Source organism: Taeniopygia guttata, chromosome 1A, assembly GCF_048771995.1.
Source record: "Taeniopygia guttata chromosome 1A, bTaeGut7.mat, whole genome shotgun sequence".
In the NCBI taxonomy this organism is placed as follows: domain Eukaryota; kingdom Metazoa; phylum Chordata; class Aves; order Passeriformes; family Estrildidae; genus Taeniopygia; species Taeniopygia guttata.
The window spans coordinates 26,104,787-26,127,819 of NC_133025.1; the positions used below are offsets into that span (position 1 = coordinate 26,104,787).

The 23,033-nt window shown below is 38.5% G+C and overlaps 1 protein-coding gene across 1 annotated transcript in view; it reads right to left on the bottom strand.

Annotated features, from left to right (window-relative positions):
* The window catches only part of ZNF277 (zinc finger protein 277), a 41,109-nt gene that overhangs the window by 11,890 nt on the left and 6,186 nt on the right, over positions 1-23,033 (bottom strand). The window contains exons 2-6 of the mRNA XM_030257688.4: positions 12,292-12,490; positions 9,091-9,179; positions 7,314-7,396; positions 2,660-2,751; positions 1,187-1,297 (exon numbers count right to left, since the gene is read on the bottom strand). Of these exons, the coding sequence (XP_030113548.4) occupies positions 1,187-1,297; positions 2,660-2,751; positions 7,314-7,396; positions 9,091-9,179; positions 12,292-12,490 (574 nt within the window). The remainder of the gene's footprint in view (positions 1-1,186; positions 1,298-2,659; positions 2,752-7,313; positions 7,397-9,090; positions 9,180-12,291; positions 12,491-23,033) is intronic.

The window sequence follows — 23,033 nt, forward strand, 5'->3', positions numbered from 1 at the left end:
CTGCATATATGTACACAGACAGGAAAGTATTATTTAGGTGTATATACACATTACTCAAGAAGTGAAAACATTAATTAAGAAATAAGAATTTTACCACAGTATGTCTTCCAGAGCAATTCAAACAATACACTGCCTTAAATCAGCACCACAAAAGTGTTTTGGTTCCAGATTCCCCTCTGATGTTTTGTTTGGAGGAATTCAGGATTCTCAGTATCATTCTGCCTTTCAAGACATTTAAGAAGTTTTGAGTTCTCCCTATGCCTGTAGACTTCAAATCAAGATTGCCTTGCTGGTGAACCATAGGTCAGATGCCAGAATACATCTATGAATTTTAATATCTGCTTTGTTCCACCTGCTAACAGCAAAGTGTTCGCTCTACTTGAGAACGGCATTCCCACGAAGAGTACGGAAGGCTTTCCGTCAGCATACATAATGTAGTCTTATTTGCCTGAAACAAGATTTTTCTCCTCTATTAATTTATTCTCAGGTACCATTCTACTAGTATAGCTAATATGTCAATTCTTAGCCATAGTGGGAGTGGCCTTTCACTACTCTGGACACAATTTCAGCATGTGCATTAACTACAGAGAGGATGAGCTTTGAGAAAACTCCTATCTGAAAGCCTCAGATCCTACTGATAAACAGTAGAGCTGCAAATTATCAGTGTGCATGGTAATTCAGAGCATTAGGCAACACCAACAATAAAAGGCATTTTTAATATGTCTTAATTTCTGGGAAAAGTTAACATGTATCTATCCCCTTCTGCTCTGGATTTACTCTCTAAGCAGTACAAAAGGGAGACGGAACATTCCATAGTAATGGAGGCAAAAGAAGACTGGAACAAGGTCTCTGTACTCAGTGATTAAGGAGATGTTTACCAAAAAGTTTGTCATGATGAGAAAGAGCATTAATGCTAACCGTTATGAGAAGAAGGCATGTGCTATTATTGATGTCAACCTGTGCAACACGTAACTGAAACAGGGCACTTGACTTCATACTATTAATTGTTAGGAATTACCTTTCAGTAAGTCAACAAAAAGACTTCTAAGAGGACTCACAAGAAATTCTTTGCTCTCTTTTCTTCTTAACTAGCCACAAATGTGGAATTCATTTTTATCTACTATTTCCAAGTTAAAAGAAATATAACCCAAGTTTATTGAAGATAAACAAACAAAACTCTACTTACTTGTCAAGCTTCCCCTGTAATACAGCCAAAAACTCATGGCAGTTCACAATGTTATCTGGCAGCCCAATGTTAAAGGCATGCTCTCTTGCCATATGATTAAGAAGAACAGATCTACGAAAGACATTCAAATAGAGTGTTACATATTTTTAGATATATAAAAGAATTATTCAATTACTGATTTAAAATACAACAATGGCTCTAAAATGGTATAAAAGCCAAAGTTAAATAAACAGTAATAGTCTTGCTGCCGCTGCTAGGAAAAAAAAACCCAATTTAATTGAAACAGGAAGTTTTTCATTTTCATCTCTGCTGAATGTTCAGTAACATTTCAACTGCTCTATCCACATGCATGAAATATAGTCATTTAAATGAAAATTACAGTATAGTTTATTTTGACCCTCACTGTTAGCAAAGATCATTCATTACCTTGTATAACCAAATGGCATTTCACACAACCCTCTTGAGAAACATTCTAAACAGCCATTTGTCAGACTTCTCTATGCTGGTTAGCAGAGCAGAAATTCTTGGATGCAATGTGCTTTTACATCAATATTGCTTCACACAGCACTAGCAACATGAACGGCACTCAAAAGTGTACACAAAGAAACATAATGGACGTTCAAAAAATATATTATTCTGACAGAGAGATACCAGTTAATTCCTTAGGTGCCCAGCCTCTCTATATACCTCAGCTTCTGCTTTTGCGGACAAAAGAAATATCTGAATGTTGACACTTGCTTTTACCATTGTCCAGGCATGATTTTCAAACATGCACTCTGCCTGTCAGACTCAAGAGGAAGCAGAGGATGAAGTTCCTCTACTGTCACCAAGCAGTAGAGAAGGACACTCAGAACATTGGGATGACCTGCAGGAATATGACCCCTGGTGCTTCTACCCTTCCAGATTACCAGAACTACCCATGCAAATAGACTTAGCCTCTCCAACTGAAACTTATTTACTCTGAATAAACAAAGTTTCTTTGGAGCATGCACTTTAATGCAATTCTTGCTCACACTTGACTGATGCTGTAAAGCCCTCTGTTCTCACTCTAATTTTCCTCTCCTCTTTTTCACTGGATATTCAAATTCACACTAGTTAGCAGAGCTTTAAATAAAAAAATGTACAATTGGATAAAAAAAAATTGTAACCATCACACTGGCTTATACAGCTGTCCTAGTCATTAAAACAGTTGCTAAAAAAAAATTTCTCTTTAAAATGGTTCACTCAACTCCAGCATAGCATGTAGTAGAAATAATTGCACTGGAATAAATAAAAAAGTTTGAGAAGTAGGACAGGAGCTATTTAAAATGGCACTTCAGTTGAAAGAAATACGCGAACTAAACCTTAAAGTTAATTCTACCTTCTGAGTCCTACCATTATGCATTAACTGGTTCAATAACATTGAAAACATAAACAAATATGCTGAGTAGGTATCAAAAAAGAAAACAAAAGCAAACAGGGCAATAAACAAACCTGTTTCCTGTGAATTCTTGATCACAGAACATACACATACTATGAAAACTTGTGTCATATCTCTCTTGTTGTTGCTGTTCTAGAATTTCTCTCTATGAAAAGGAACAGATATAGTTATCAGACAAAACCATAATCATAAAATCATTCCATCACATACATTTATTATACATATTTATCCTTACTTGTAACAATGAACATATAAAATTCAAACGTGCTGCTGGCACAAACCAGATGTTAGTGTGTTTTGAGTGTGGGTTCTCATAGAAATTCCAAGTTTTTCCAAACACAGTGTGTGTCCCAGTTAAGTTCCAGTAAAATTCTCTTAACTATATACATGATGCATGGAAATAAATACAATCCACAGTGAGATCTTATGCAACTATTTAAATAATTTTGTATAAAATGTATCAGTTTAATATTTCTACCTGTGATTCAGCTTTACCTTTGGTATCAGTGAGCAGGTTTATGGGTAACCACCTAATGCCCCGTGGAAAGGCAAACTCAATCCTACATGGCTGATTGCAGGCAACCTAGAGGGCTTTTTCCTAATACAGTACACAGCCCTGGCAGTTTCTGTAAGAAGCTGCGGCACATACCACAAGCACTTCTGATGTTGCATTACACTGAACTGCACTAACATCTCCATCCCTTCTAGTCTATCTCTTCAACCTCCTGAACCTTGTCTCAGCTTCTTAAGATTGTGATAAACTGGGGATCATACAAACAGCTCTTCCTGGGAAGCTGGTACAGCTTGCAGTCTTAGTGAAGACTCTTCTTCAGGGTCTTTACTTACTGGGAGAAAGAGAAGCCCCTTTACCTAAAACTACCAGTCAGATGATGGGTGAATAGCTGTATGCATGACAGCAAGACAAGGCCAGTGCTGCTGTATGTATTTTCAAAAAAATTAGTCTGTTACTTTTTTATTTAAAGAAAACACCCAGGTGCCTTATACTGACAGTGCCCCTCCATGTTTCTCTAGTTTTGCTGCCAGGACTTCCTTGCCTGGTAGTGCTTCACAACTACGAAATCTTTGTCAAGACCGTGTTTTTCCAAAAGACTGTATCTGTTTTACATTTCACAGCCTTGTCAGCCATTTCAGCAAGCTGTGCTCTCTAACCTACTTCAGGCTCATTGCTTGTCCTCTCTCAATACATCACAATCACCATTATTTCTCTGCATGACATCCACCTTGGCTAGCTCCCTGCTGCAATACCGCCTGAAATATTCCTAAACTGAGTTTCAAAACTGCAGAATGAAATGCTTCAGGCAGCACATTTTAAAGACAGCATTTGTCCTTGTTTGGGCTTGCTGTTGGAGACAGCATTTACGATTCAAAGGATGCAGAAAAATCACCAGAAGTTGTATAGTTCTGGTCTTCATTCTACGCAACTCACATGAGCCCATTTGCCAACTCACTCTTAATTGCTGGACTTGTCTGGAGGTAAAAGGCTTTACAAAGCAAAATATCTATTTAACTTGCAAGTCAACATTCAGATTGAAGCAAAAGGAAATGAAAAAATAAACAGACTTTATTGCTGTAACTAAAGCAGTGACTCCATTAGCCCCAACTACAGCTGCAACTCGATTTCACAAAATCCTTCTGTTAAAACTGAGGATACAATTCTGATATTCAAAACTATTTCGCACTGCAAACTATTTAGCACCAAAATAAAAATGCGTATTTCTTTCTTTCCTAATTTCATTACTCTGTAAAGAAAACCAGCAATTGCTTTGGGTTAAATTCTCCACTCATTCCAGAGTTTGAGAAAATGTCTACTTGCAGAGCAGATGAGGTTGCTCACCTGCCAACAGACTCCTCACGCCCCTTGGCACTACAATGGAGAAAAGGCTTAGTTGGTACAGAACTGCATAGTAAAAAACACCACAAAATCAGAAACAAATGCCCTTTATAAAACAAAAAAGTACAGTCCAATTTATAGCAGCCAGGAGGTATTATTTGTAATAAGATGGTTCTATGAAAACATCAGCTCCATGTTCCATCACAGCCCTTTTTCCTCCCTCAAAGCCAAAAACATGATATACACTTGGGAAACAAATATCATTATGACACTGCATGCTCACATGCAAAATTCAGGGTGTCTTTCCCAAACCCAAAAGGATTATTGAAAACCATGAAAGATACCGTGAAGTGCAGTAATGATGTATTGTGAAGAACCACCAAATAGCACTCCTCAACCTCAGATCACCTAATCATTGAGGTTGCACAGGATCTCTTGAGAGCAACAAGTCCAACCTGTGCCCAAGCAAGGTCATCTCTACCTGGTTACCCAGGAGTATATTGAGTTTTCTTTTGTGTGCACAGAGGAAGATTTTACAACCTCTGAGTAGCTTTCTCTAGTGTTTGACCAACCTCATAGTAAAAAAAGTGTTTCTTTGTTTTCAGAGGGAATTTCCTGATTTTTAATTCATGCCCATTACCTTTTGTCCTGTTGGTGGGCTCAGCTGAGAATAATCTGACTCCTTTTTCATTCATCAAGTATTTATATACATCACTAAGTTCCCCCAGAAGCCTTGTCTTACAGACTTAACAGTCCAAGCTGTCCCAGCCTCTTCTCATATGTAGGATGTTGCAGTCCCTTAAGCATCTTTGTGACCCTGCACCAGAGTTACTCAAGAAGTCCATATCTTTCTTGTACTGGGGAGCCCTGAGCTGGACCCAGCACTCCCGATGTGGTCTCAGCAGTGCTGAGTAGAGGGGAAGGATAATTTCCCTTGACCTGATTGCAAAACTCTTCCTAAACCAGCCCAGGATGTTGTTGTCCTTTGCCATGAGTGTGCACTCCAGCATAGGACTAATGAAAGACATAACGTAAGGCAGATAAATCAGGGGACAAATCATGAATTATTTGGATAATACTAAGGACAAAGTCTTCACTATCTCTTCTAATACAAAAACCTGCCAAGTGTGGCATGACAGGTTCAAAAGGACCAAGTAGATGATGGCTCTCTCCCAGTGTGTGGGCAAGCTGTGCAACTCACTCCTGCAGGTAGTGGGGACCCTGGAAGTTGTTGTGGGTTCAGAGTTGGAGGCTCACATTGCTGTATTCAGAAATTTTTGAGCTGCCAATCCCAGGAGACAGAGTGAGTATTTTGGGAAAGGATCACCACTAGATCAGAAGACACAAATACCAGAGACACATAGCTCCTGTCAAGGGTGAGATACTGATCTATACAAACCTTTTTTACTGAACCCAGATAGCTTTGGAAGGGAAGCATGCTAGGCATGAGTGCATCAGCTATTTTTTTGAGTTCATGCCAATCCAATGGGCCTATATAGGAATGCAGGTTTCTGCTCAGGCAATTCAAACTCCATGGGAAATCCCCAGTGGAAGAACTACCATATTTCCCCTTTGCAGGAGCTGAGATCCTATGGAAAGTTGTGTAAGACTTGTACATATTCCTCCAGTTCTGTGGATTCGCTAGTCATGTATTTCAAGCTGAAGAATATTACTGTTGCCAGCAAACGGAAATAGCACTCACAGAGTAGCTGAACCAACTGGATTTTGCCTGCCAATCCCAATTTCCCTAGGACTAAATTTGGGTTTTGTAAGGTTCTCCTTCATTCTGAATGCATATCACTAACCATGTTTTTATTTGCATGCTGTGTATGAACAAACCTGTAATACAAACATACCAGAAGAAACAGCATAACAAAGGGTTAAAAGGCCTGTCTTGACAATTCTCAGGACATTGCTGCCAGCACTAAACTGAGAAACTTATTTATGTAAGGACCCTAAGGCCTGCACTCTAACATCTCACAGTACAGACACAGGGTATTGTGCAGAGGAATACCCTGCATCCTAACATGAGGAGATTGTCAACAAAGCTGCTGTGTACCATGTAACATTTATTTCTAAATTAGCCCAACAGCAAAACCAGACTCCAGATGTGCACTTCAAACAAGAAACCAGAAAAAACCCCACTGGCCAACAATCTGGACTAAGACTCCTGGAAGCCAGTCAGCGTGAGTTGAACTTGAAGGACCATCCATTCAGAACTGACAATGCCTAAAAGTTCAGCAAGGTCTGTCCACAGTACTAGGTTGCCATCAGGCAAGAAAAACCAGAATGGATCATGTGGACTCAAGAGCTGGCATTTCATCTCCTTTGCATCTCACAGAAGCAATACTGGTCAGACTTTCTCCACTCACACACCATGGTGCTTGTGAGTATGAGACTGTGAATTAATGAAATCTGGCAAAGGGAGTGTGAATGCACAAAAACAGGTTGCTCAAAGATTTTGTATGTAAGTATCACCTTCTCTGCTCACAGGATTGCACACCAAGTTCTAGTTTGCTAACTTCCCTAGATGTGTATTATTGCACAAAAGATAGTGTGTCAATGCACTGCAGATCCTTGCAAGAAGAAAAATGTTCAGCACACTCAACCTTCTTCAGTGTTCTGGGTGTATTCTCCACTTGTGTGGAACACTGACATACAACCTGTAAATTTATCCCACTGAAAAATCTATAAACAGAGTATGGTTGTGCAGCAGCTAGGGAAATAAGCTTAAAAAATTTCAGAATTTTGCCATCTCACAGAAAACGCTTTCACTTTAAAATGACTGCTCAGTTACTATATATTATTCTATTAGAGTGTTTACCTTAAAAAATAAAACAACAATAATTTCTTACCAGTTTCTTTTGCTGAAGCTGTTCTCTAAGTAATCTGTCTTCTGGTAAAGCATCACATAAAAGAAAATAATTGTCCTGTTCCTCTGTTAAGAGATTAAAAAGTGTGAGTAAGGAATGGCAAGTTGCAGCTGCTTTGAATATTACTGGTAGATAATTTGCTAAGACTTTAGAATATATTAACAATATAAGAATGTTGTGATTTTTAACCTATAGAAGTCAGTTACTTGAATTTCATAATTTAATGAAACATGTTTAAATATTTTTGCATACTTATATTGGAGTACGAAGGCAAAAGTCTTGCATAGCTTGCATAGCTTGCATAGCTCCACTACCAGCTTTATTAATTTTTGTGATGGTTCTTCTGGATACATAAAACAATTAGCATTTATACTGGTTACAGATTAAAGTCAGGATGAAAGAAATATGAAATCACCTTTAATTTTATCTTATCAATTATTTCCCTAAGTAACTGTCAGTTTTCAGTAGCTATCATAATTGGTTTATCCTCCCCTTGCTCTGATCTATCACATTATCTTTTACCATCAAATATTTTTCTACCTGTGGAGAGACACAACTGTTCAGTACCATACATTGAGACTTGCCAGTTTACATTTCTACTTATATGTTTTACACATATTTTATCTTTAGTAACCGTTTTACTATTTATGGTCATATCCAATTGAAGAAAGCAACAAATTTTATTCAAAGAAATTACAATTTCTCAGCATGTAGGAAAATACAAAAGATAATGGGTTGAGATAAGAACAATTTTCTGGATGGGGAGCGAGGGGTGAGGGGGGAAGGACAGAGAAAAAGAGAGAGAGGGAGAAGGCTCATTGATATTTCATAATTCTGCTATTCAGGTGCTTGATTTGCAGTTTTCAAACTGAGTGGTGTTTGTAAGAGAAACGGAATTATGATTTTTGGAATGATTTTCATGTTTTCCAGAGCTACTTTTCTTAAAATTATTTAGAATAATTAAAAAAATTACTTTCATCCATTTCGTACTCAGTTTCCACTTTCTAACCATCTCTGACACCAGCTGTATGCATTGTTTCCTCTCTTTTAAGGTCTCCATTGAGAATTAAAGATGCAGAAAAGCCCTAAGCCAAAGTAATGCATCAGCTGCTTCTGAGAAAAACACTTCCTTCACAGACTCAACACTGTCCCTGTGATGGAATGTGCCACCACACCAACGCAGCAGAACAGTGAACTGTGGTTTCAGACTTGTGTTGGAGCCCAGAAAACTGCACAATTGTATGGCTTCTGCGAAGAGGACATCTCCTGACACTCTTGGGGCAGGGAGTACTGTGGCAGGGGAAAGGAAGGGGGGTTGTGGCCCTGATGCCCAAGAAGAATTAGCAGCATCAGTGCAGGTGGTGGGCAGGGTGAAGTCAGAAAAGGCAGCTCACTGGGAATGTTTCTTATCATTTTGGAAGGATGGTCACTGATTTTTTATGCAATGGATACCAACGTCTCCCCAGGCACCATGTGAGCAGCTCTGCTCCCAGCCCTTGATTTGCAACAGGCCCCAGTTCACAGCATATTTAAGCATGTATTGATCTCATCCTCACTCAGCACAGTGCTGAAGCACGTGTTGCAATCCTTGGAGAAGGTAAGTTTAGATATGTGCTTAAGAGTTAACCATTACTTCTGTGGTTTTCTGACCTAGTGTTAGACACACTTGGCTGATCAAAGCAGCAGTATATGCCAGAAATCATCACATTGAAATGTGAAATGATCTTCCCATCAGAGAGTAAAAGAGAGGCATACTTACCTAATGGAGCTTTTGAATTTGTTCTTATCACACTACAAAAGTCTGTGATAGGCTGTTCTGCAAATCTCCTCTTCCAGTATAGGATGTAACTTTAAAAATAAGGGGGAGATGATCAGTGAAAAAAGAAACACTGAAAAACTTTTAATAAAAAATTGATTAGCCCTTGTTTTTTTCATGCTCAAAATTCTTTAGTGTTTTTGTTTCTTTTTTAACTCCTATGTCCCTTTTTTCTTCCTTCATATTAGTTTTCAATTTTATGAAATTAATTCAGTTTCACTTAAACTTGGTTTAACCATGCTGTCAAAGTGAAGAACTCAATAAACAGATTTGCACCAAGCTTTGCATAAACACTGTGACCTATTCACATCTACAGACAGAAGTGCCACTCAGATGCATCTTTACTGAAAAGATATATTACAGAGCATTCTCAAATTCCCAAAATATTGTACTCTGTGTTCTGCAAGATGCAGGCAGGAAGCTAAAACTCAATAAAAACACCAACTTGACAAAAGTGAGATTTTGGCAGGTGTCCTGTGGAGTTACACTGAAAGCTGTAGCTTGGCAGACAACTAGAAAGACTGAAAAATGAAGTCCCTGAACACCTGGAGGTAAAACAGCTGACAGAATAAGAAAAGACTTAAACACATCTTGAAAGTTTAACCCATCAACTACAGTTTAAAACCATTCTGTACTATCTTTGTTGGTATCACAGCTGCATCAACAAAACACAACTGAGATTAGATTTCCAGTGAACTAGGAAGCTACTGTCTAACCAAGAAGAAATCATAACTTCATTTATATGATGAAATGAACCAAGCAACTCTTGCACTAATTATTCAGAATTTTACTATAAAAAAATAATCTGAAAATGCTTAAAGTGCTCACTTAAATTTATACTCATGTATGATATAAATCATGTGACAGTTGGTAAGGTAAAGACTATTCAGTGATTGCTTCTTATTTTGTGCCACTAAATTAGGAAAAAGATAATTTAAAAAATCATATATCATTATTATGACAGCATTTTAAATAGCTGCAGCTTTTAATACTTGTGCAATTTGTAAGTGTACTTGCCACAGCTATCACATCTCATAGTGGCTCACACTGCCTCTACCATTCTCACCTAATATATTTGAGGACTTCAACTGCAGCAGCCAAGGAATCAGCACATCTTTCTGCTAACTCTGACACGGAGAGGACTAACCTCTGGTGTAGCACAGAGCTGAGCACAGTGAAGACAGCACACGTGGCTGAGGCTCTTAAGTGAGAGGTGAGTCTTTAGTTCTCCCCCTGCCTACTCCACTGTTTGTAATGCACATTGAAAGAGTTGCTAAACAGAACTATAGTTCTTTCAGACTAAGTCATCCTTGAGCTTTTAGGACATAAATGTGCAAATGAAGACATTTCAAGAGCTCATTTAATAAATGTCTCTCCCTTGCACTGAGAGAAATGAACACTGGTACAAACTCACCTGCTGATAACTGTCTGTGTCACAGAAATTGCAGTAAGGGATTTCATATCATAATACTTAACCCAAATAATCAATGACCAGATAAAACCAGTGCCTTGTGATACTTCCAGGGATACAGAATGAATGATCATGTTGAGTCATGAAACAGAAGCTTATTCCCCTTATCTCTTCCCTCTGCCCTTATGCCAACTTATCTTTATTCTTCAAAGTTAAAAAGAAAAGAAAAAAAATTTCTATAGCATTGCTCTTTTCTGGATTATCCACTTCTTGCAGTTCTGTCAAGAAATGTATTCCTAAGACTGGCTGCAACTCATAGCTAAATATAAAAATAATACTATCATTACAGAATTGATCCTTGTATTTGCCACACCTCAGTTCAACACTTCAGAATATATTATCTTTTTTGTGTGTAGTATTAAACTATTTTACTAATACAGAAAATCAGAGAAAGCACATTTCAGAGCAACAATTCCATCATTTCATGTCCTGGGGCCACTTTCTGTAAGATTTGGCTACCTTCCAATTGCATTAGCAGCAAAAAGAATCCAAATGGGCCCTTTTTGAAGGGGTGATTCTAAAACACATTTCTATTAATGCAAAATAATTCCCCTAAGCACGCTTAGACTGGCGGTCCGTGACTGAGTAGCTTCGATTCCTTTACTTACCCAAAGGTACTAGTACTATCTCCAAAGAACAGTACATTCTCCTTCTGCCTGCCTTCAGCAGAAAAGCAAACAAAAACTACCATCAGTTTTCAATTTTAAGCAATGTTAAGCTCATATATTTGATTAAGGATTTATGTGGCTTACATTTCTCTTCCTAAATTACATTGTATTATTTCTTTTTTTTTTTGAGTCTTGATAGACACAAAGTCTTGACTTTGACCGAGTAACTAGTGACAGAAGACCTACTAGAAAACTGATTTGAGTTGAGAAATCATCCATCTAACACTTAAATACTATAGCAGAACTATCTACAGACTGGCAGGTATTGTCGAACTTTCCTCCTGGCCCACATATTACTGTGGAAAGCAAAAAGACAAGCAAGTACCTTGTCTCTGAAGTTACAAGCCAGCTAGGGCCACGCCAGCTACTGGAGGAAGTTAAAAGACAGAAAGCCAAATGTGACCCTGGTGAGATGATCAATGACACAGCTATAGAAGGAGTCACAGTTGTATGTAGATCACAGTACTGTAAAGCATAGTTAAGGATTAAATGTGATTTTCATGGGGGAATACTGTCCTTAAAGTAGCACAAACAAATTTCATCCCAGAATGTGAGAGATCCTGTACTGTGCAGCTTCTGTGTACAATACACAGCCTTAGGACATCATACAGGGACAGAAATAGTCTTGCCCTGCACAAATAAAACCCCACATTAGGAAAGCTGATTGTCTGGAATGGGCTTTGCTAAAAAACAGCTTTCTAGTTTGCACACAACTTGTTGATTAGTGACAGGACCTGAGAAGACCCTAGGATATATACAAAAATGTCAAACACAGGAATTGCTGTGTATTCTAAAACTGAGCTCCCTAGTCCCAGCAACATCTAGGCACTAGGGAGAGTGAAGGAAATAGGAAAACAACTTTACAGCCCAGCAGCAAATTGCTCATAAGAAAAGTTAGCAGAAATCCTCCCACAATATCTTTTTTAAAAGATGATCTCTACTTTTCCAAAGCTTTCAATAACACCTGCACACATACACCCTCATTTTAAATGACGTAACCCTTACCTTCTAAAATCTGCAACCAGTTTCACATCTGCTATGACGAGCTTGTGTTCAATAATCATGTGCTTCAGGAGCTGGTTTTGTTCTGCTAAGACATAGCATTCTTTGCAGAAAATACAAGGCACATAGGGAGAACTTTCTACTACATCAACACCACCTGGACTTTCTGGCAGAGACAGAGGCTCCAAAATACACTCGGTATCTAAAATAAGAATAACAATAATAATAATTAATTTTGACTAAGTAAATAAATGTACATCTCTTCAAGTACTTTTAAGTAGTACATGTAAAATGTGTTTGAATCTCAGTTTTGTTGCATGGATTACTTGAGGAGCAAAATGCTTGTAATCAGGCTGACTGCACTGATTCCAAGGACACTGGGAGGTCAGCACAGGACAGTTCTCAGGTGTCTTTCCCACATGAAACTCCCAGCTGACACCAAGTCAGTCACACACAAGTACTCTGCTTACTACTAAAGAAATTTTAAAGAAATTCTATGATGGTAAACCTACTTTTCTTCTTCTCACTATCTAATCTACCTGTTGATATGAATGAAGCTACTCTCTTTGTGGCTCCCTGAGCCACATTGCTCAGAGTATCAGGAAGGATTTAGACTGTATAGCACAAGCTGTTTTGCATGTTAATTTTCCTAATTACACTTTTATTTATTGCAGAATACTTCTATACCTTTATGAGTGACTCTTGAAGATATACATTTGTCTTGCCTTTTTTCCCCATTAACATGTAATTTACTGTTCTATGACAAAAGACTATTCTTGATAAAGATTACTGCCACATGGATGCTTATGCCCACTGGAACACTTTCTAACTGTACAGATGTTGAGGAAGGGGCAGCCATGCTACATGTGGAAAGGTGAATGGCCCATGTTTGTACCAGCCAGACACAGGTTCCCCAAGTGACACCACACAGAGGTGAGTCATTGCCACATGCTGTCCTGGGGTTATATGAGTGTGTTCCCCATTTAAACAACACTGGTCTAAATTCACAAGCTCTTCCATTGGCATAAAATTAGTATAGTTCATTAAGAAACACTGACCAAGAAAATTAAACAGCTGGCCCCATTAGCTTAACCAAATTCCAGCTGTCCAGAAGTAAACTGTGGTGTTCATTTTCCAAATGAATGACACCTCAGTCTTGGGTTAGGGCTTATCTTGGAAGCAGATGACAATTTCAACACATGTCTTCAATTTTAGATATTTCAATTTTGGATAGCAAAAAGTAAACAGAAAAGAGTCTTCATGTTCCTGCCCTCTTGAAGTTGACAACTAAAAACATGGCTGTCCTGGACTTATTATGAAGTTATCTTGTGCAGCAGGAGAATAAACTCTGTGTCTTTGGATTCCTGCAGTGACATGAACACCTCTGTAGAGAAATGAAATTTCCCAGAATGACAGAATGGATGAGATTAGAAGGGACCTCTGGAGGTCGTCTGGTCAAGGATGACTCTCATGCAGAAGCACCTAGGACTGGTTGTGCAGGGCCATTAAGCAAATGGCTTTGATTCTACAACCTCCCTGAGCAACCTCTGCCAGGGATCAGACACCCTTACAGTGCAAAACCATCTCCTGATATTCTGAGGGAACCTCCTGGGCATCAGTTTCTGAAGATACCTGAAGCATTAAGAAAAAGACCCTCTCTCAAGTCTGTTATTTTGTCACACATGAATTTTAAAATACACGTGGTTAAAGGAACCTTAATTAATATTTACCAGATAACTTTCACCCTACAAAAATCACATATAGATGTTATACATTGGCAAGCATACTAAATCTGACAGCCTGGTAACTTGCTCACATGGAAAATGTGAAAAATAATTTTTAAAAATCACAGTAATTTAGCTTTTTTCCTAGAAGAATATGTTAATGTATCAGTGCTCTACCCTGCCTTCTACCAAGACTCTGAAATAACCAAAGAAGGGCTGGAGAATCCCATTCAGAGGCAGACCTGGGTAGCCCCACAAGTTCTGTGACAAATCTGTGCTCAGGCAGAGGAACAGGCATGGAGAGAGGAATGAGACTTTGTCTTCCACCACACATGGTGCCCGGAGTGTCTGCCCTGCCAGCATGGACACAGCACTCCAAAGCAGCCACAGCACAGGCTGATGGGGGTGCTCCAGGGGACTGAGGGTAAGCTGGAGCTGCTGGAAGCCATAGGTGGTAAAGGGTATAAAACCATAGGAAACACAGCTTTATCAGCTCTGTGCTGTCCTGGAACAATTTATACGCCCTGCACGACTGGTTTCTACTAAGGACTTCTGAAGAATAGAACTTCCTGGAAAAGCACTGACTTGACTGAAGACTGATGGCTGGGTTACACTGAATTCAATTTATCACACAAAACTAAGCACTGTGGAAAGATGGCAGAAAACAGAGCATGGTATTACCTGGAGCAACACAGCTGCTGTGCACAATCTAACACTTTTCTTCTCATAATTTTATCTACACTTCAGCCTATTCCCTTCCCTTAGAAATTTCTTTATTAAACTAGCATTGCAGAAATTGTTCCATTTTGTCCTATTTTAAGAACAGCAGTGGCTACCCTATGTGCTAGAGCAATCCTCATGAAAGGGTCAAATCTCCCAAGAAAAATTTGTGGTACCTGCAAGAGTCCAGCTTTGTCCATTCTCAGTCAGTTCTGTTGCCTGAAGAAGAATTAAACCATGCTGATGGAGAAAAGCAGAACTTAATTTCCTTTGCAATTGCCGATACCAAGTGAACTAAGAAGATACTTTGTCTGCCAGTTCAACTTAACCCAGTAAACAGCAACACTGCTTTTTGTTAATTTTTGGTACAGGTCTCTTGCAATGACGTATTTAAATCTTTAGAAATCCACCTATCTGCCTCAAGAAATTAACTTTCAACAGATAGATGTGCACAGCAGGAACTGGTACAAAACAGACAAGGAGCCAATACAGTTATTTAGTAAGGGTATTTGTGACTAGCAACCGCTTGGGCTAGAAAAACAGAGCCACTAAGTCTTTAACTGTAGTCATGAGATGCTGAAAGGAATAAAGTGGGGTGAAGACTTTTTTTGCTGCCCAGAGTAGCTAATACTAAAAGAGAATAACTTTAGGCTATCACAGCAGTTTGGCAAATGCAGAAGCTTATGCAATTTCTTTCGAAGGCACTTTAAGGAAGAGGCAATGGAAAAAGGCATCCATGTAAATATCTTTTTACTCATCTGCTACAAAAAACACTGAACAAGAGAATAGATGCACAGAGCTGAACAAATGCACAGCCTTTAGCATAGCACTTACTGGACTAATGTAGTACAAATAAATCCAAGCATAATATTGAAATCTCTATAAAAGCAGCTAATTTTGTTTCTATATTTGGAGCAGAGCGGCTACAGGTACTGAATAAAAGCTGTTAACTATAGCACAGCTCAGGGCTAACAGGCAAATAAAAACTCTCAGATGTATTCTCAGACTCCAAGATTCCTACATGCAGAGAGACTTGAAAATGAAGGGAAAGTAGCAAGCTTTTCTCTTAGAGTCTACTGCAACAAGAATAACTTCACAGAGACAGATTAAACACCCCTCTGGTGCATGTGCCCTGGCTGACAAGGGTGAGAAGCAATTGCCTAGGAATGGTATAAAAATAGGGCAAACAAACAGTAATCACACAAATAGAACAGTCTTCCAGAAATCTGAGTATGGAGAACTTAAGTCAAAGGCTGTATGAGCCCCTCAGATAAACAGCTTTTTTTTTTTTCTCTCCGTTGACTTATTCCTGCACTATTTGAAATTCTTGGTCTTTTAACACATACAAAAACTTGCATCAACTTTTCATGTTTTTGTAATGGCCCTTTATTCCTTGATGGCCTGGTTCAACTTGAGTCTAGTTTTACTCTACCTTTCATGTAATGTCGCAAGAGGTAGCTTGAAAATGTCCAAGAGAGGAGAGAAATATGTTTCAAAATCAGCACAGATGTTTTTCTTTTTCAATCTCTCTTTTATTTACTTTTTATTTCTGGTATTTCACGTGCTTTTAGGATCATTGAATTAACCATTGAATTCTCTTCAATGATTCAAAGTCTCCTAAGTTGTGAATCAGGTGTTAATGCACAAGACAGTGGTCATATTCTTTGTGTGTTCACTCCTGTGTGTTATTCTGCATTTGTTAACATTGAATAGCACTTTTTTTGGGTGCAATTTGCTCAAATATCATGAGATTTCATGCAATGCTTCAGCTGGCCGTTCTGCTTACCACTTAGAAAAAAAAAGTGTATCACAATAAGATTCATTTTCCTTACTGGAACATTTTTACTTTTGAATACAATTATTCTAAGCTCCAAACCAATGCTGGTTTGGACAATTAAGTAAATGTTCCACCCACAAAGTTATAACACAGCCTACAGCAGAATGGGCAATGCACTCCACCTGCACAATCACACATGCAATTATCACAAAGCAATATGCCATGCAGCGTTATGGCCAATACAACAGATATTATTATCAGAAGGAAAAGGAAGGAAAGATTCGCCACTTGAATGGGACTTTTGAAAGGCAAGGTCCCCAGAGATGGTTTAGCCAGTGTAACCACTTGCTGCCACCAAGAAGCACAGGGATGTCTCGTTATCCTGACTTTCTCCACCTTATCCCACCACTGCAAACCATCTACCTTTGCCCTTTTGCTTGTGCTGCCTCCCAGGCTTGCCAAATCCTTTGACGAGTCAATCCAACTCTTTACCATTAAAAACCATTATTTCCTTTCTTTTTGCTCAAGAACATTGAAAATGCTGACATTCAGAGTCCACCATGGGCAAGAGCAAACTAAGGAGTCAATGGTGAGAAGCAGTAAGGTGAAACAGAGCCTTCCTCTCAGCCTCCTCCTTTCTTCTCAGCTTTACAGCCTCAGCTGTCTCATACAATTTTAGCAGAAGCCTGCCACAGTGTGTGAGGTTTCTTCAAAGGCATTACACACAGAAAAAGAAGCCACTAAGATTTTATCACTGCTTCCTAACAAGGACACTCAGCACTGGCTTCAGTTTGCAGAATCCACTGTTGTCAGCATGAGTACACCTAACACACTAAATGCACACTAAATGCAGCGTGGAGCCCTTGTGCTCAATTCTACTTGGTTGTACATTTGAACTATCTGCTCTGACTAGCTCTGGGGACAAACTGAACACTGCTGCATGAATTACATTCTCTAACTAGAAAGTGGAGATATGTGGGTTCAGATAAATGAAGTAACTTCACTGTTAGAACTCTTCACTCACACACTTGGCCCTGAGATGCAACCTGCAGCCGTGCCTCAAGCAGAGCTCAGGGAGCAGCAGACCCTCCCAGCAGGCAACCAGCAAGCTGAGGGAGGAACCCCATAAACTGGTCTGCAGCAATGCTGAGGACAGGGGCACTCACATCCTTCTTTTTGTAGCTTTGCCATTAGATAAAAAGGAATGACAGTCCCAAGACCAAAGGAAAAGGAGGCAAGTCCAAAGACAAGGCTTTTTAAGTAGGGAAAAATATCAAACTATTTTAAAACAGAATGATCGATTTATTACTAAATAAAGAATACTTTGAAAATTCAAGGCATTGCAAAGTCTGAAAAGAAATGATGAAAAAGGAATTAATACAAATTTGGTTAAGACATATTTCTGGGTTTCCTGTCCTTTTTGTAGTCTATGGCACAGCAACAAGGCCTTAGGCTGAGGACTTTATGATGTAAATATCCCACTGTTGGTTAACACAAGGGTAATGAAACAAAATAAGAACATCTGCTGGAATGTTAAGTGTCTTTCTAATTAAATCCAATAGTTGAATGGATCAATTCATTACCTACAAATCTGGTTTATTATCTCATTAATACAGCTGGTTAATATTATGAGATTAGCACAAGAACTTGAAATGATCCTAAAACAAAAATGAACACAACAAAGACATAGTGGTGAATACAGGAGTCCAAATAATGAGCAAAATACAGGTTTTTAGATATACAAAGAACAAAGGGAAGAAAGAATGACAGGAAAACAAAAGACACCTAGCAAACCTGGCACTCCACACTAGAAGCCCAACAGATGCTGAATGGAAAACAAAAAGGCCGAGCACCCTCCCCCAGGTTCTCACTGATTACATGGCAAAACCATTTAGTTGCTGAAATGACCAAACCCCTCTGGAGAGTACGTTAGGGAACCAACCTGTATTCCTACAGGTAATTCAGCACAAAGGAGTGCTGCATTTAAAACTCTTTAGGAAATAAGCAGTTTTAAAGCTTTGTCTTGAAATCAACTGTTTTTGAGATGATGTAAGAGTATCAAGAAGGATCAGCTTGACACTCGAAATTCATACATGACAGAGTCCCTGTTTTGCAGCCTTGGCACTACAGCATCTATTTGTTGGCACAGCAGCATTCCCTAATTTGTGGTCATATTCTTGGAAGCAATTTTATACTGATTACAGGATTTTTCCTTTGTTTTCCAGAGCACAAAAGATGGATGACTAATGACTTGCCAAATAAACAGTATTCAAAGCCAAAACTTAGAATAATGAAAATAAAACGCCCTGTCATGGTCCTCACCAATACTACATGTAAATATTCTTCCTAGTGAAAGAAGAATCAATGTACATAATCATCTCCTACCTCAATATATTAAAGCCCTCAAGTACTTCTATTAAGTTGAATTAAGTCTGAGTTCATGAGGAATTATTTACTGATTACTTCTGCTTGTTAACACACTATGAATGATATTTAGTTAAAATGTCCATGTGCTCTAGGGGACAACACATCCTGTAGCTTCCCCCAAGATCAATCAGTCTCAACCCTGACTGTTTTTTCATTGAATGCAAATGAGCACTTCAAAAGAACACTTAATCCTACAGCTAAAGCTTGTCACTTTGTACAGACACTGTACATATTTTGTAGCATTTGCTGTCTAGGAATATGAGAATTTTATTCCAGTTAAATGACAGCTTAAAGAAAAGCTGTAAGTTACCGAATCCTAATAATTCAGAACAGAGTTTCTATAGAGCAGGTGTCTGCTGGGAGCTGGAACTAACAGAAATACAACTGTGCTTAATAGCCATATTTAACAGGGCTGCTCTGTCGGGGAGCTTAGGATGTTGCAGTTTCATTAGCATTAACAAGTGTTGCTATGGTACCGCAGCACAGGCACCAGAACACAACTGAATAGGACTGGGAAAGTGATTAATAAAAATGTGAAGTGCTGGAATTTTAATAAAACAAAACCAATGCGCTTGCCAATAAGATCATGTTTAAATAATAGACTAGATTATTGCCCAGTTCAGCAGCAGATACATGCCACTGCTTGTTGTCTTTCTGCTGGAGTCCAGACAAACCCCCACATCTGTAAAGACCAGAGCAAACCTACTGTTCTCACACAGAGGGACACGCATACCCCCACACACACAAATGAAAGTGACCCTAGTAAGTATTCAAAACAATATTTAAATATGATGTTAATATGGTGTTATAAATATTTAACACACTACAGCAGGTTCTATTGCTGCATAAGCTCAGAGCTGTATAATGCCTCATTCCTGGGTAAATGCCTCATTCCTGGGTAAAAATGTCTGGACACAGACTCACATTAGGGTAACTAAATTCAGGGTTTTATATTTTGGTCACAAATATGAAACAATATTTATCTACTTCAGCATTATATATGGAATACTTTTACTATACTTTTTACAGTTTCTGTGATTTCCTATGGCTATTGTTAAACAAAATTTCTGTTTACCTTTCCTTGTTTAGTGTGATTGCATGACTTGGTAGACATGGAGAGCTGAGATCCATATTATCCACTAAAATAAGGGATTAGAAGCAATGATTAAACCCTAGACTATTATCTGGAAAGATTAACAAAGTAATTATGTAGCCTGAAACCCAGAATGATGGTTACAAGGAAGAGGAAGAAAATATGCAACAGAAGAATTTGAAATGGAAGGACAAAAGTGACCATCCAGGTTCTTCTTTTGTGCTTACCGCTCAAATCTATCTAACAAAAATTAGCAGCTTTTTTTCTGTTAAACTTGCTATTTGGTAAAAAGACATACCAAAGACATCATAATAAAGCATTTTACTTTAAATGCTGTTTAACAATGCTGTTTAAATTTAAGGTATAAAGACTGAATTTCTGCTATTTTCATATGAAAACTCCTGGAGAAAAAAAGAAGAGGAAAAAAAAGGCTACAATTTTGTGTCAAGGTGATCCAGACCATCATTTAAAAAAATTTAAAAATACATACTGAAAGGCATCACAAGTCAAAAAATGTATATGCAAATGCAGTATTTGTGTATGTTACCACTGCCACTGTTCTGCTTAACCCTCTGCAAAGAGCAGTAAGCTGGAAAAAGGCATGTCTTTACATTTTCTGTGTCTGTGACCTTAGCTCTCCCAGATAGGAGGGGTCTTAACAATGTGTTTAATATGGATAGTAAAACTTCATTGCTATAAATTATCTTTGCAGTGCCTTTAACAAGTACTGTACTGAGCCTAGTAACTTCTATGCCAGCACTGCTATGTAAAGCAGGTTAATTACTTTACTCTCTACTTTTTATCATGATCATTTAGTAGTGATCAATAATGCTTTATTACAAGGATTTTCCTTTTCTTGTCACATGTTCTTTTCCTCTAAAAGGATTCAATTTCCAAGCACGTTTATCCTTTTGATCTTAAAAGAATTGCCTCGTGGTCTTTTTAAACAATTGCTTTACTCTCTGTAACCAAAGGAAAGGCTGTGTGATTTGCCTTAAAAACATAAAGCCTGCTTTAGCAGTTCCTGACAGCCCCATGTCATTATGATGGGAATCTCTACCATGCTTCTAACTAAAACATTTGCATTGCAGGGTTTACAACTTTTTCACTGGTAGACTTTCCTTGAAAAAGGCAACTATGCGAAAAAAAACAACTGTAGATAGTGTGAAACTTTTATTTTAAATAGCACTTACATTTTTTTCAGACTCATAAAAATTAGAACTAACCTCAAAATGCATCCTGACAGGTCTTGTTTCTGGCATCCCTTGTGTGTGTGGGTGTCATACTGACAGAACAGGCTGAAATCTCTCTCAGATATTCTGATTGAGCTTCCTGACACACAGAGAGACTTCAAGGCTGAATTAAGTGAATTTTGTACTTAATGAAGTATCTGTATGAAGAAGAGGCCCTGAGATGTTAGAATCTCTGTGGTCTGTTGCTGCTTTCTCAGTGAACTGGAGCTTCTCCAGATGGAAAGTAGCAAAATAAGTTGTTTCTACTTTTAGAATCAAACCTCCATAAACTGGTATTCAAACTGGAAAAACAGTGGCTCGAAGGGAAAGTTCATTATAGTGTGCAGTGATGTGAATCGACATACTTCAGCCTGATATCATGATTCAGGAAAACAAAGCTTTGATTGTACTTCAAATAATCCACTCTTTATACTCTTTACACATACATTTTTGAAAATTATTTTGAGAGGAAAGTATTTTTAAGTCAAGGCTCAAATAATTATGTCTTGTAGATCCCAGAGACATCTCAAAGCAAGTTATATAAAATTCCTATGAGTGTATTCTGACTTTGTACCAGGGTTTGAAATAAATATTTTTGTGATACTGTCCTCTGTGCATTCATTAAATATATAACACAGATCTCGAGTTCTTAAGTGTGATATATACTTATTGATACTACTAATGTAGCTCGTGGACATGGATGATACAATAACTGAAATTAACTTCATCAAGAAACAGAATTAGAATGTTTGAATTACCAATACAAGTTGTTTATATTTTTCAGGCAACATTTTGCTAACTGTATAAATACATGCAGGCTCCTGAACATTAAATTAGTACAGTAATAATAAATAATAAAAATATAGCATAGACTGCATATTTTCATTCCATATAAGACAAAATAAAATTAAAACCTCCAGCAGGAAGTTTTTTTTTACATATTGGTCTTTAGAGAAAAAGCTCTACCTCATTTATTCATGCATTACAGAATCATAATAAAATTTGGTGCTGGCACACGGGTCAGGACAAATGCTAGCAAAATACCCCTCTGACAGCAGCAGCACTTACACCTGCACACATTTGTTTCACAACCATTGCTGTTTCTATATTGTCAGCCTTGTGCACTCCCACCATGGGACACACAGGCCTCCCCTGGGGCACGTGCCACGAACTTGGCGTGAGGTTCTGGATGGGAGGGTGCTGTGCCAAGCTTCCCTGTGCTGCCCACCAGCCCTGCCTCTCCTCTTGCATCTCAGCACAGCTCTGACCCACACAGGAGTCTTACAGCCCCCTGGCACTCTCCAGCTGCTTTGTGCATTGCCTGGGTTTAGATCAGTTTTGAAGCAAGCATGTGAACAGGATTTGTTTGGAGTCCAGATATATGAAAAATGCATCCCAAGCCTTAACAGAAGTTCCTGGGTCTAAACCAAGGGGCTGTTCAGTGGGGGAACACTCACTTCATGTGAGCAGAAATGTCAAACCGTGCAGTAAAGTTGCAGGGACTGTGGCACCTTTATCTACTGTGCCTTATTATTTGTTCAGGTGAACAGAGCCACAACATACCACAAAAAATCCTGAGGTTTAAAGTGTGTCAAGTTATACAGCTTCTATATCAGCGGGATAAAGAGAAGGTGTTTAACCTGCTACTACCACACAGGCAAGTGGCTACTCCTTGGGTACAGAGTCTCCAAAGACAAACGGGAGGATGACATCTCAATGAGCAAGAATCAAACAGAAACAGCTGGGCCATTTCCCACTGGTCACTGCCTGTG